The sequence below is a fragment of the Danio aesculapii genome, chromosome 5 (assembly GCF_903798145.1).
Source record: "Danio aesculapii chromosome 5, fDanAes4.1, whole genome shotgun sequence".
NCBI lineage: Eukaryota > Metazoa > Chordata > Actinopteri > Cypriniformes > Danionidae > Danio > Danio aesculapii.
This window is the reverse complement of record NC_079439.1, coordinates 73,195,661-73,212,098: the sequence shown is the minus strand read 5'-3', so window position 1 is coordinate 73,212,098 and position 16,438 is coordinate 73,195,661. Positions and strand designations below refer to the sequence as shown.

Genomic DNA, 16,438 nt, shown 5'->3' with positions numbered 1-16,438 from the left:
GGCTCAGTGGAAAACAATATGGCAACCAAGAAGGTTGCTGGTTCGAGTCCCAGCTAGGACAGTTGGCATTTCTGTGTGGAGTTTGCATGTTCGTGTTGGTGAGGGTTTCCTCCGCATGCTCCGGTTTCCCCCACAGTCCAAACACATGCGCTATAGGGGAATTGATGAACTAAAATGGCCGTAATGTATGAGTGTGTGTGTGTATGGGTGTTTCCCAGTACTGGGTTGCAGCTGAAAGGGCATAACATTGCGTAAAACATATGCTGGAATTGTTGGCGGTTCATTGCGCTGTGGCGACCTCTAAAATAGAGACTAAGGCCCAATCCCGATTTTCCCCTTACCCTTTAGCCCTGAAGGGGTAGTGGTGTCCCAATTCTCTTTAGGTTGAAGGCGTAAGGCTAAGGGGAAGGGGTGAATAGCCCTTCGAACAAAGATTTTTCAGGACCACACTTGAAACCAAGAGGTTAGAAAATTTCCCAGAATACACCAGCTACAACGACAACATAGCTGTCCAAATAAAGCTGTACAAAAATAGAATTGGGATTGGGCCTAAGACCCAATCCCAATTCTACCCCTTAGCCCTTCTCCTTAATAGGGTGTCCCAGTTTTCTTTAGCTTGAAGGTGTAGGGCTAAGGGAAGTGCTACACACCCCTTAAAACAGAGATTTTTCAGGACCACACTCAAAACCGAGGAGTACGAAAGTTTCTCAGAGGACACCATCTGCAATGGGCATCTGCACACGGAAGTCAGGAGATCCACAAAATAGTATCATAACGGCGTTCGTGTTTTACTGTCATGCTTTTAAAAAAACGCTAAAATAAAAACCACTTAACATCGCTTTCCATAATCCCCAATAAAACCCCTGTATATCAGTCTCACAGCATACTTTCACATCTGACACTCGATGACACTGGAATCCCCTGTCAGAAAAGTCTTGTGAATGAGCTGTTTACAGTGTCTGCTATAATGTTAATGTTGTCCTGATGTGTTTACAGGAATATGGCCACTGTGTAAATACACAGTACTGTTACGATCTTCTTGCCACATTATAGCGTTATAATAACATGATATTGTTACCTTCTGTGATTTCTTAGGGGTACATTTTGAAGCTCTTTCCCTTTACACTCTGTTTCAAGGGCCAAGGGGAAGGGGTAGCGGTACAATAATAGAATTGGGATTGGGCCTATACCGGAAGAAAATGAACGAATGACATTTGTTAGTTAGTTGGCAGTGTTTGGCAGTAGCGTCGCTACAATTATTGATGCTACTTGCTTAACTACATTTCTCAGTAGCATGGCGGAAGCATCGCTACTTTCTAAATCAAATAGCTTTTCTGTAGTGAAGCTATTTTTTTTTAGTTAAGTAGTGCAGTAACGTCCACACAAACACTGTTAAAACAGTGTAAAGTGTGAGATTTAAATTAAAAATAAAAACAAAGCAAAATGTTTTATTTATTTTATATATATATATATATATGAAAATTGCAAAAATAGCTTAGATGAAGCTAAGCTACTTTCGCCAAGTAGCTTTTAGCTTAGCTTGCTACATTTCCCAGAGGTTAGCTTTTAGTGTAGTTCAGCTACATTTTAAGTAGAGTAGCTAAAAGCTTGGCTCACTTTTCTCAAGTAGCTTGCCAACACTGTTAGTTACTATAGAGTGTAAAAAATATATGTTAATATACAGTTTCCCATCTTTATGTGTTTTGTGTTTATTTGCGGTGGTGAACTGCATTATGGGATGTTGATCTCTGCTCTCCACTTCTGATGTAGAAAATTCAACTCTACAGTTAAACAAAGTGACTTTTATTGACATTTATTCGTCTAAAATATTAATATAATGCAGGGGCGTTGCTAGACATAAAGCTCTACTGGGGCACGTACCCTCTTCCCCCATCCCCCCCCCTTTAAAAAAAAAAACAAAAAAAAAATTATATATATATATATATAAATACACTATATATAAATACACTATATATATATATATATATATATATATATATATATATATATATATATATATATATATATATATATATATATATATATATATATATAAATACACTATCATTCACTATTATTTTGAAGAATAATTGTATAATAAGAAAACTTTTATTTATAATATAATATACATATGTATATTATATTTATTATAAATAAAAGTATTCTTATTATTATACAATTATTCTTCAAAATAATCTTAAATGTAACTGGAAAACAATGTTAAGACAAATGGAGTGATGCTAAGATCATTTAAGAAATTACTTTTGCATAAATATTAATTTCATTTGAGTAAAATTCTATAGACAATTCAATAAAATATATATAAAAAAAGATGTGTTATAGGATTATCTGTTGTAGACTTGACACATGGCAGATAATTAGGCTTGTTAAGTCTTACCTCCTGACTCCTCATCCCTCCTTTTTGCTTCCTACAAAAAATCTATCAGGAGGCACGCTTAGTAAGATCACCATCATATTGTTTAAACTTTAGTTTTGCCCACTTGCAAAACAAAAAAGGCTGTTACACCAGTTTTACAACGCATGAGCGGCGCGTAACAAGCAGCCTGCTTTTTTGGTGCGCATGTTTACTACCGGGACTCTCAGAAGAAGAGCAGCGCATGCGTGAGCAGCGCGTGCGAGAGGCGCGCGTGTTCTCTGCGCACACGCGGAGATGCGTCAGTTTGCTTTTTGATTACATTGCTTTCACCAGCGTTGTTTCGGTTGCACATAGAGAATAACGTCTTTATTTCGGAATGACCACTCTTAATAAATACACTTGCATATGAAGTAAATCATATCTCAATGCATTTACTGGGGCACTGGAGATTTTTAATGGGGCATGTGCCCCAGTGAATTGGGGCTAGCGACGCCCCTGATATAATGTATAATAAATAAGAGTGTAAAATAACAGAAAATGTGCTGCAGTTTGATCACAAGGTTTTTGTGCACACAGTGCTGTGAGGCTGAAGGTCAGTGCAAACACAGATTTATCTATCTAATATCGTTGCATCACTCCACATTATTTATTGACTTCATATTTCCCTGCTTTGCTCCGAGCACATTAGTTTCTTTCCTGTCAAAATAATAACTTAATTGTGATTTTTTTTCTTTATCACAGAGCAAAATCCTGAGCTTAGCGAAAGGCAGTCGACTTATTACAATAATAAAGTACCAAAACAGAGTGTAAATAAAAGCTTTAACTGTGTGGTTTAAAGCTGAATTAAACACCATAAAGCATTTGGTAAAACAGTGTGTGTTAAAAGTTAAACAGTGTTAAGAGTGTGACAAGTAAATGAAAATTAAAAACAATGAAAGACAATGTTTTATTTAAATGACTATAATAAAGACAGAGACTCTCCAGAGTAAATATTGTTCACCAAGACAAAAGCCATAAAAATAAACACAAGAAATGTGTTATTTTATTGTAAATAAATCCCAAATGTGAACAAAAGTAAAACAGTACATGCAAATGAATAATTACATTAAATTATTTATTTTATATTTAATGACGTCTATTGTATCCTTTATTATTTATTTTTTATAATAATTTATATTTTAATATATATTAATTAAAATTTATTTTATAAAAAAAATCATTCATTCATTCATTCAAGCATTCATTCATTCATTCATTCATTCATTCATTCATTCGTTCAAGCATTCAATTACCAATTTGTTCAAATATTAATTTTATATTTGTTATTATTTTAAAATAAAATAAAATAAAGTAAAGTAAAGTAAAGTAAAGTAAAGTAAAGTAAAGTAAAGTAAAGTAAAGTAAAGTAAAGTAAAGTAAAGTAAAGTAAAGTAAAATAAAATAAAATAAAGTAAAATAAAATAAAATAAAATAAATTAAAATTAAGTAAAATAAAATAAAATAAAATAAAATAAAATAAAATAAAATAAAATAAAATAAAATAAAATAAAATAAAATAAAATAAAATAAAATTAAGTAAAATAAAATAAAATTAAATAAAATTAAAATGTATTACTTTTTTATTTTATTTGATAAAATAAGGCTTAAATTGTGTGGTTTAAAGCTGAATTAAACACCATAAAGCATTATTTAAAACAGTGAAAAGAGTGCCATTTTGATTAAAAATAAAATAAATCTTTCATTTAAAAGACTATAATAAAGACAGGGTTATTATTGTTCACTGATACAAAACTATATATTAGTTATTTATGTATTTACTTTGCATTTACTCATACTTTTTTACGCACTAAAATTAGAACATAAACAAAAATAAAACAGTATCTTACAATTCATTAAATTACATCACATTATTTAATTTATTTTAAATTAATTATTATTGTGTTTTATTTAAATTAAAATTATTTTGTTTTTTATTTAATATTTTAATCTACTAATTTTAGTTTATTTCATTAAACATTCATTAATTCATTCATTCATTCATTCAATAATTTATTCAGTCATTTATCTATTTAATTATTCACTCATTTATTTATTTATTTATTTATTTATTTATTTATTTATTTATTTATTTATTTATTCATTATTCATATTTCTTTGGCTTTGTCCCTTTATTCATCAGGGGTCACCACAGCGCAATGAACCGCCAATTTATCAAGCATATGTTTTACTGGATAAGTGACAACTGGCCCAGGAACTCGAACCCGCAACCTTCTTGCTGTGAGGCCGAAGTATATCAATAAAACTAATGATGCATACTTTACATCAAGGACCATGATGGAAATAAGCTTTGTTTTAAAAACTTTATTCTGTATATGCTTGAAGATTTCTTTTCTGTCAGTTCAAATATTGATAATTAGACTAACACCGTTCAGTAAGTTATAAATGGATTTGCATTCCCACATTTAGTTTTTTCAGTCGATTTGATCCTCCATGATGACATTCAGGCCATTAATTTCATCAATATGTGCACTGCTCTGCTGGAGATACAGAAACACTGTGATTTATTCACCATTTCTCTCTCACATCAAGTGAATCATTACAACTAATGCATGTGATTAACAGTTTCTGAAACACTTGATGAAAACATTATAATATTTCACATCATAGTATTAAACAGGCTGCATAATTTTCATTTATTCTGCTGCTCTGGGGATCAATATTGGCCGAGATCTAAAGAAAAACCAGTGTTAATTGAATTTAATTCATGCATGTATGTATATATGCATTTATTTATGTATTCATGTGCTTATATGTGGGACACTATTATTTTATTAGATTTTTCTGTGTTTTATTTAAAAATTCAATTCAGTTATATTATTTTATATAATTTTTTTTTTTTTTTTTCATAATTGTATGTTATTTTATGTTGGTAATTAATTAATACATTTTTTATTACAAATAATAATTAATTAATTTAATAATTTAAGCATTAATTATCAATTTATTTATCTATTAATTCTGTTTTTTAGTATTTATTATTTTTAAATTTATTTTTATTTTATTTTAATTGTAATTAATTTATCTGTATTTTTATAAAAATATTTATTTTTTACGTAAAATGCAATTTTATTATTTTATAAAAAATTCAATATTATTTTATTTTATTACAAATATATTCATTAATCCATTCATCCATTCATTTAATAATTTAAGCTTTTAATTATTTATTTATTCATCCATTTATTTTATTCTTTTATTCATCTATTTTTTATTTTATTTTATTTTATTTTATTTTATTTTATTTTATTTTATTTTATTTTATTTTATTTTATTTATTTTTTTTTTTATTTAATTTAATTTAATTTAATTTAAAACAAAAGGCTATTTTATTATTTCATTTAAAATTCAATATTATTGTATTTTATTTTATATTTTAATCTAATCATTTCAATTAGTTTTGTTACAAATATTCATTAATTCATTCATCCGTTCATGTAATAATTTAAGCATTTAATATTAATTTATTAATCTAATCGTTTTATTTCTGTTATTTATTCTTTTATTTATCTATATTTAATTTATTTTATTTTATTTTATTTTATTTTATTTTATTTTATTTTATTTTATTTTATTTTATTTTATTTTATTTTATTTTATTTTATTTTATTTGTTTCAGTTCTTGATCCTCGCGTGTTGTGTTCAGGCCAGTGTTTGCGCTGTTGGCCTTTACAGCATTAACTGCTCATTACAGCAATACAGTGTTTATTGCAACACAAAGACAAATGAAATTGCATCTCAAACATCATTAGATCTGAACTGCAGTGTTGAAGGTAATGTGTGGACAGGAAAACTCGCAGCACCGTCACCTGCAGCCATAAAAACCAATGAGAAATCAATAGAAGCAGCGCTGCTGTTCAGTGCAGAGAGCAGACATAAATCACAGAGCACTGAATAATGTGGAGGAACACCATCATAGAGGAGATTACTGACTGTACGAGGACACCTCACACACACACATACTCACACATGAACACACACACACATGCACACAATTATTCAGCACATACAATATGCAGTCAACAAACACACATTCAAATACACAAACATTCAACACACACACACGCACATGCACACACCGTCGCTCAAGGTCAGATTAAGGTTGATTGTTCTTCATTGGCTCCTGCATTGATTAATCGTTTGATTAACAGGAAATCTGATTTATCAATGCAGTGTTTAAAGGTCACACACACACATTAGTGTCAGACAGAGAGGGAGTGTGTGTCCTCATGTCCAGATTGAACATTCAGAGAAAAGGTCAGGAGATCGAGCCGCCAATGCTAACAGGTTAATACACACTCATGGATGTGCACAATATTAACAAGAGAAAAACAAACACACACACACACACAACATCAACATGTGTGTTATGAGGACGTCTGCGCATGTTCTGCTCATTATTTGTTTTGTTTTTTCCTTTAAGTTTAAAACTCTAGTTGCATTTTATATACAGTTTAAAGACAAGAATGTTGACAAGGCTACACAAGACTCTCCTGCTGTTCTAGATACACATTCTAGATGTTGGTGTGTTATTAGTTTCCTCCACGGGATGAAGACTGGTTTATATGGCATGTTTCACAGCTCTGGTACTGTATATGTAGGTCATCGTGTTATTTCATGTAGACACTTTTGCATACTGTGCATAAATACTGTAGCTGTGTGTCACATTACATACTGTACATACTGTATAGTGAATGAACAATTAAAGTTGTGGTTATACAATATCAGAATTTTCTAAATGAGCACACCACTGTAATACTGTTCAATTTCTTTGGATGTGCTAGATTAGCTATGAGTATAAAATGAATAGATCTGAGAACAAGCTGTATATTTCATTCATTCATTCATTCATTCATTCATTCATTCATTCATATATTTAATCATTTATATATTCATTCATTCATTCATTCGTAATCTTACTAGTTTGTTTGTTCATTTGTTCATTCATTCATTAAACTACCCATTCGATTGTTTGTTTGTTTGTTTGTTTGTTCGTTTGTTCGTTCATTCATTCATTCATTCATTCATTCATTCATTCATTCCCTTACTCATCCATTCATTCATTTATTTGTTTGTTCATTCACTCGTTCATTTGTATGTTCATTTATTCATTAAACTACTCGTTCATTCATTCATTCATTCATTCATTTATTCAATCTATCAATCATTTGTTCAATCATTTATATATTCATTCATTCATTCATTCTTTGATTAACTTACCCATTCATTCATTAATTTATTCACTTACCTGTCGATTTGTTTGTTCATTCATCAGTTCGTTTGCTCATTCATTCATTCATTCATTCATTTGTTAATTTATTCATTCATCAAACTACCCATTCAGTTGTTCATTTGTTCATTTGTTCATTTGTTTATTCATTCATTCATTCATTCATTCACTTACCCTTTTGTTTGTTAATTCCTTAAACTACCCATTCATTCATTCATTCATTCATTCTTGAACATATTCGTTAGTTCATTGATTCATTCATTCATTCAATAACTGAACCATTCATTCATTCATTTATTCATTCATATATTTAATCATTTAAGTATTTATCCATTGATTCATAAACTTACCAGTTTGTTTGTTTGTTCATTTGTTCATTTATTCATTAAACTACCCTTTCATTCATTCATTCATTCATTTCCTTACTCATTCATTCATTTGTTTGTTTGTTCATTCATTCATTCGTTTGTTTGTTCATTCATTCATTCATTGTATGTTTGTTTTGTTCATTAAACTACGCATTCATTCATTCATTCATTCATTCAATCATTCAATCATTTGTTCAATCATTTATATATTCATTCATTCATTCATTGATTTATTCACTTACATGTCGATTTGTTCGTTTGCTCATTGATTGATTGATTCATTCATTCATTCATTTGTTAATTTATTTATTCATCAAGTTACCTATTCAGTTGTTCATTAATTAACTTGTTCATTCATTACCTTACCCTTTCGTTTGTTAATTCATTAAACTACCCATTCATTCATTCATTCATTCATTCATTAACTTACTCGTTCATTTGTTTGTTCATTCATTCATTAACTTACCCATTCATTTGTTCATTAAACTACCCATTATTCATTTATTTATTCATTCATTAACACATTCATTTATTCAGTCACACTTCCAATCATCATCATACACACACAACACGCATTATATACATGAACACATCATATGTATATATATACATAACCCAACTGTTATGTTTGTCAATACTTGACCCAAAATTGGATTGCATGACAAGCAATTTTAAAATGTATGATGGTGTGTTAGTGCATTTGTGTGTGTGTGTGTGTGTGTGTGTTTATCTGCTGTTTTGCGGGTTTTCCGCTTGCTGTCAGAGCTGATATTCCTCTGTTGTCCCAGTGAATGAGTTCTTTAGGAAAAGGTCAGCGGTGCTTTGCAAAAATCAATCATAGCTGCTTTTCCCACTCGACTCCGGCGGGGGAAGAAATCTTTGGCATCGAGCGGGCGAGACTCACGGGTCATGTCAGTTTGACACTGTAAGCAGAATTTTCTCTGTGACAGTGTGTGAAGTGAGTCAGCCATGCACACTGCGTCTCCATCATGTCAGTGCACTTGGCACCTCTCACACACTAGGAAGTGCACACTGAAGGAGCGCGCTGATGAGATGACATGTTGGCTGCATGAACCACAGCACTCAAACTGATGCCTGGATGAGGGCTGGCAAGCTCAGCGCCACCGCTTTATACAGCATGACAACACGTCTGCAGATCTACTGTAGTGAAGCATATCAGTGGTGTTCTGCTGGAGAGCACTAGTGAACGTCATTTAGTCCTCCGCATGTCTTTCCAGAGCGCAGTGATGATGGCATCATAACTTATTGGAACAGTTTCTGCTTTATTTATATACAAGGAACAGACAGACATTTAAAGTGGATGAATAGAGAGTGCATTACACAAGGTTACATGCCCATGTGACTAAATACTATAATGACCAATAGGAAACACTGTAATATTATAGGGAAGTACTTGAATTGATCTGATGTCGTAATTCTACAGTTGCTATGGTAACATAACAGCTTTAGTAATTATTCTGTTGTGTTGATTCTACAGTTGCTATGGTAACACAACAACTATAGTAAAAGTGTTGTGGTGATTGTACAGTTTGTTATGGTAACACAACAACTACATTAATCATTCTGTTGTGGTGATTATATTGTTGCTAAGGTAACCCAACAACTACAGTAAGTCATGTGTTGTGGTGATTCTATTGTTGCTATGGTAAAACAACAACTAGCAATTTATATGTTCAGTTGATTCTACAGTTGCTATGGTAACACAACAACTATAGTAAAAGTGTTGTGGTGATTGTACTGTTTGTTATCGTAACACAACGACTACATTAATCAATCGGTTGTGGTGATTCTATTGTTGCTAAGGTAACCCAACAACTACAGTAAGTCATGTGTTGTGGGGATTCTATTGTTGCTTTGGTAATACAACAACTAGCAATTTATATGTTCAGTTAATTCTATAGTTGCTATGGTAACACAACAAATACAGTAATTAATCTGTTGTGGTGATTCTGTTGTTGTTATGGTAACACAACAACTGTATTAATTAATATTTTGTGGTAATTTTGTTGTTGCTATGGTAAGATAACACCTATAATCAATCTGTTGTGGTGATTATATTGTTGTTATGTAACACAACAACTAGAGTAATTAATCTGTTGTGGTAATCATATTGTTGCTATGGTAACCTAAAAACTACCGTAATTAATCTGTTCTGGGGATTCTATAGTTGCTAAGGTAACACAACAACTATAGTAATTAATTTTTTTGTATTGATTTTATTGTTGCTATGGTATCAAAACTACTATAGTAATTGATCCGTTGTGTAAATTAGATAGATTCTATGGTAGCTCAACAACAGTAATATATCTGTTGTGATGATTCTGTTGTTGCTATAGTAACAACACCATCATCAGCAGCAGCAACAACAACAACAGTAATTAATCTGTGGTGATTTTACAGTTGCTATGGTAACACAACAACTAAAGTAATTGATCTGTTGTGATTCTATAGTTGCTATGGAAACACAAGTATAGTAATTAATTTGTTGTGGTGATTCTATTGTTGCTATGGTAACAACTATAGTAATTGATCTGTTGTATGGATTCTATAGCTGCTATGGTAACAACAACTATAGTAATTAATTTGTTGCGATGATTTTACAGTTGCTATGGGAACACAACAACTACAGCAATTGATATGTTGTGGTGATTCTTTAGATTTCTACAAATATAGGGTTTATTATTGTACAATGCACCACAGTTTACGTAGTAAAAGAAACAAACATACTACAGTGTTAAGAAAATAAAGTAATTAAATGTAAATAAATGACAAAATAACATTTTTTATTTTTAATTAGAATATGTAAAAAGAACACAAATTGGAATCATACAGATACAAAGAAAATGAAACATCAACAAAAAACAACAACAACAATACAGTCGAGTACTAGCAGGCACGTGTGTATATGTGTGTGTGTGTGTGTGTGTGTGCATGTAAAGGTAACTTGGTGGACAGGTCAGAGTACATACAAAAGGGACACATTTTTAAAGACACATCTATTTTAAAAAAAAAATTCATTAAACAAATATGTTTTGTCTGTATTTTTAGTCTTCCCTTGAATTACAATTTGCATATATATATATATACAGTTGAAGTCAGAATTATTAGTCCCACTGAATTATTAGCCCTACTGTTTATTTTTTCCCCCTAATTTTTGTTTAAAGGAGAGAAGTTTTTTTCACCACATTTCTAATCATAATAGTACTAATAGTACTAATGAATAGTACTAATAATACTAATCATAAAGTCTTAATAACTCATCTCTAATAAGTGATTTATTTTCTCTTTGTCATGATGACAGTAAATAATATTAGACTAGATATTCTTCAAGACACTAGTATTCAGCTTAAAGTTACATTTAAAGGCTTAACTAGGGTAATTAGGGTAAAGTTAGGGTAATTAGACAAGTCATTGTATAACAGTGGTCAGTTCTGGAGACAATCTAAAACTAATATTGCTGAAGGGGGCAAATAATATTGACCAAATATGGGTTTAAAACAATTAAAAACTGCTTTTATTCTAGCCGAAATGAAACAAATAAGACTTTCTCCAGAAGAAAAAATATTATCAGACATACTGTGAAAATTTCCTTGCTCTGTTAAACATCATTTGAGAAATATTAAAAAAAGAAAAAAAAATCTAAGGGAACGAATAATTCTGACTTCTACTGTATATATACATCATATCATATCTTCATTATATATATATATATATATATATATATATATATATATATATATATTTTTTTTTTATAATGAAGATATGATACAGAAGCAAAAGCAATGAGTGCATGAAAATGATCTCTCTGTGTATTTTCCTGCCTTAAATCCTAACTCAAATCAGGCTGACCATCAGTGATGATGCGCTCAATACCAGCGAGTGTCCAGATGAAGTGAATGAGAAGCATCTTGTAAAGCGTGTGATATTTGAACCCTTGGCGCCCGTGTGGATGAGGGGAAGTGAATTCTTGCGTGAACTGACCATATTGCTCTGTGCCGTTAGGTGAGGAAGCTCTCACCATGTACATGGCCAAGAACAAGCTGGACCGGAAGATGGTGAACGCCAGCCAGGGAGTGGAGGCTCTGCACCAGCTCGCATCCTCGTACTTCATCGACCGCGACGGCACCATGAGAAAACTCCACGAGATCCAGATCTCCAGCAACGCCATCAAGGTGAGCAGACACTGGAGAGAAACAGCATACTTCTGAATACGCTTGGGAAGTGCTGGGAAAAAAATAGCTGTGAACATGCTACACTGTGGTTTTACACAACACACATTACGTGGATGAACACATTATACAGTGATCAGGATAACTGAGTATAATGCATATTTTTCTCCATTTCTCAGTGAATATAGTCAATGTATTTTGGTGCATTTAAGCAAAACCGATTTATAAAACAGATATATTTATTAAAATAATATTTAGTCACCAAACATATTGAGAAATTGAAAGAGAATACAAATAAATCCAAGCAAAATATTGCAAAAAATTTACAACATACAAAATTTCAAATGAATTCTTTTGCTTCTCTTGATTTATCCTCCTTTTTAAAATTTGTATTTAATATTTTTCTGTAACATATCAATTTGGCTTTACTAGTTTTTGGACATTTATTGTAAGTTATTTTGTTAGATAAGCTCCAGATTTGGCTTCAGCACTGACTAATGAATATGCACAAATATGTAGAGCTTCCTATTAAAATAGCAATTTAAAAGAGAGATTTGTGAATGGTGAACATGTATATGCTGAGCTCTGTACTATATATATATATATATACAGGGTGGGCCATTTATATGGATACTCCTTAATAAAATGGGAATGGTTGGTGATATTAACATCCTAACGAATTTTCATCTCCTGAGAAATTCCCAGTAAGTTTAATTAGGTGTTTCCATATAAATGGGCCACCTTTATATTTATATATATATATGGCATCCGCTGTGTAGAACACATGCTGGAGTAAGTGACGGTTCATTCCGCTGTGGCAACCTCTGATAAATCAGTCTAAGCTGCAGAAAAATTGAAGTCAGAATTATTGGCCCCCCGTTTCACATACTGTGAAAATTTCCTTTCTCTGTCAAACATAATTTGGGAAATATTTGAAAAAGAAAAAAAAAACATCAAAGGGGGGCTAATATATATATATATATATATATATATGTTTATGTATATATAAATATGTATGTGTATATATATATATATATATATATATATATATATATATATATATATATATATATATATATATATATATATATATATATATATATATATATATATATATATATATATATATATATATATATATATGTATGTATGTATGTATATATATATATGTATGTATGTATGTATGTATGTATGTATGTATGTATATATATATATATAATGTATGTATATAATGTATGTATATATGTATGTATATATAATGTATGTATGTATGTATGTGTTTATATATATACATATGTGTATGATGTATATATATATATATATACACATATACGTGTGTGCATGTGCATGTAATTGTTATGTTTATCCATATTTGACCCATCACAGTATTTTTAGAGGTGGTTTACATATGGTAAATAAAATAAGAATGATCCTTTCTATAAAATGACCGTGATCGCAAAAAGAAAAGACTGTAAAAATGGCCATGATTTAAATTATAATTATATATACAGCATGACTACAAGATATGTGATTGTTGTATATATATGATATATACATTTCGATTATTATTTTTTTATTGAAATCATTGCAAAATGAATCTGTCATAAATATTTTACAGATATGGAAATACCAATCACAACAGACTTGGTCAGCTCGCCAATGAGAGAGTTGGCTTATGGAAGGCGGAGGGGTTTGCAGACCTTGAATTGATTCAAACAAATCACACTGCAGTCATTGCAAATATTAAATCCATATTCCAATTCAACAATTGCTGTTTTCTGACCTTAAGCTAGTTGTACACCGGATGCGCCGCTCAGCGCTGCGACACGACTCACCACGCAGCCCCATGCATTTTAGAATTGTAAACATAGATTTCTCTCAGGGTACGCACACGACTGTCCCAGCTACAACTCAGGACACTGTTCATATTTTTGCCATGCCACAAAGCGGCATCTGAATAATTTCAAATTAAATAACAAGCGAATATGCACGTCTGGTGCGATACTTCCAACTGTCATATGCACGTCACAGCACAGCGCTGAGCGGCGCATCCGGTGTGCGACCCGCTTTAGATGCATTAAGGCTGACGCAGAGGACTCCAACATACTATTAGGACTATTTAAACATTATTTTGACCTGCTCTTCGATGTAAATATAACCGTATAGATTTAAAATATAACCGTAGTCCGATACAGCAACTCACATTTTGCACTTTATATACAGATGAAGTCAAAATTATTCGTCCTCCTGTGTGCTTTTCTGTGTCAAATATTTCCCAAATGATGTTGAACAGCTTCAGGAATTTTACACAGTATTTGCTCTAATATTTTTTCTTGTGGAGAAAGTCTTATTTGTTTTATTTTGGCTAGAATGAAAGCAGTTTTGAATTGTTTTAAAGCCATTTTAAGGTCAATATGTTCAATGATTTACCTAATTACCTTAACTTTACCCTAAATAACCTAGTTGATCCTTTAAATGTCACTTTCAGCTGAATACTAGTATCTTGAAGAATATCTAGTCTAATATTATTTACTGTCATCATGACAAAGATAAAATACATAAAAAGAAATGAATTATTAACACTATTAGGATTAGAAATGTGTTGAGAAAATCTGCTCTTGAGGGACTATAGATAGAGGGGGCTAATAATTGAGGAGGGCTAATAATTCTGCCCTCAGCTGTATATATATACTCTGTATCTCCGTGTTCTGCATCTGTCTCTGGAGATGTTGAGTTTAAAGTTGAAGAGTTTCTGGCAGAAGAGCTGGAGGAAGCAGCAAGTCAAGCATGACGACATTAAAGAGACCTGACAATGACTGCTGAGTCAGGAGCAAACACAGCACTTGCACACACACACACACACACACACACACACACACGCACACGCACGCACACACACACACACACACACACACACACACTGCAGCTGTATGCGAACACAGTTATCATTCACTGTCTGTACCGGTCACAGATGAAGAACTGCGATTACTGTAGCATTAATAATATTAGTCAAATTAAATGGCACTTAAAGAGAGACACTGTCATGACTGTGTTTAAAGGAACACTCCACTTTATTATTATTATTATTAATATTGTATATGGGCAGATTTTACAATAAATATTGGGGGATTTTAACGAATTATTTACACTTATTTATTTTATTTGTACTTAACTTGATTTCTTCTTCTTCTTCTTCTTCTTAGTATTACTATTATTTTTATTATTATTTTTATTATTATTATTTTACAATATATGTACATTTACTTTTACTTAATTTAACTTATTTCTATATTATTTTTCTAAATATGCTCATTTTACAATAGATATTGGGAGAATTATTATTATTATTATTATTATTATTATTATTATTATTTATATTTATATTTATATTTATATTTATATTTATATTTATATTTATATTTATATTTATATTTATATTTATATTATTTATATTTATATTTATATTTATATTTATATTTATATTATTTATATTATTTATATTTATATTTATATTTATATTTATATTATTTATATTTATATTATTTATATTTATATTATATTTATATTTATATTTATATTTATATTATTTATATTTATATTTATATTTATATTTATATTTATATTATATTTATATTTATATTATTTATATTTATATTTATATTTATATTTATATTTATATTATTTATATTTATATTTATATTTATATTTATATTTATATTTATATTTATATTTATATTTATATTTATGTTATTTATATTTATATTTATATTTATATCTATATTATCATTTTAAATAGGCAAATTTTTTAATAAATATTGGGGTATTTTAATACATTATTATTTACGCATATTTTTTATTTGTACTTAATTTAACTGGATTTCTTCTTCTTCTTCTTCTTATTATTATTATTCTTATTCTTATTCTTATTATTCTTATTCTTATTCTTATTCTTATTCTTATTCTTATTCTTATTCTTATTATTGTTATTGTTATTAATTTTGTTGTTGTTGTTGTCTCCTTTTACAATAAATATTATATATATATATATATGTATATGTATATGTATAATATTTATGTATATATATGTATAATATTTATGTATATGTATAATATTTATGAGACAACTACAACAACAACAAAATTAATAACAATCATAATATATATATATATATGTGTGTGTGTGTGTGTACAATTTCTACTTTTGCTTAATTTAGCT

The 16,438-nt window shown here is 30.0% G+C and overlaps 1 protein-coding gene across 1 annotated transcript in view; it reads left to right on the top strand.

The window, feature by feature from the left end:
* Positions 1–12,261, top strand: part of LOC130228740 (BMP/retinoic acid-inducible neural-specific protein 1-like) — a 152,124-nt gene extending 139,863 nt beyond the window's left edge. Inside the window, exon 4 of the mRNA XM_056457176.1 lies at positions 12,056–12,261. Within this exon, the coding sequence (XP_056313151.1) occupies positions 12,056–12,261 (206 nt within the window). The remainder of the gene's footprint in view (positions 1–12,055) is intronic.
* The last annotated feature ends 4,177 nt before the right edge of the window (positions 12,262–16,438 follow it).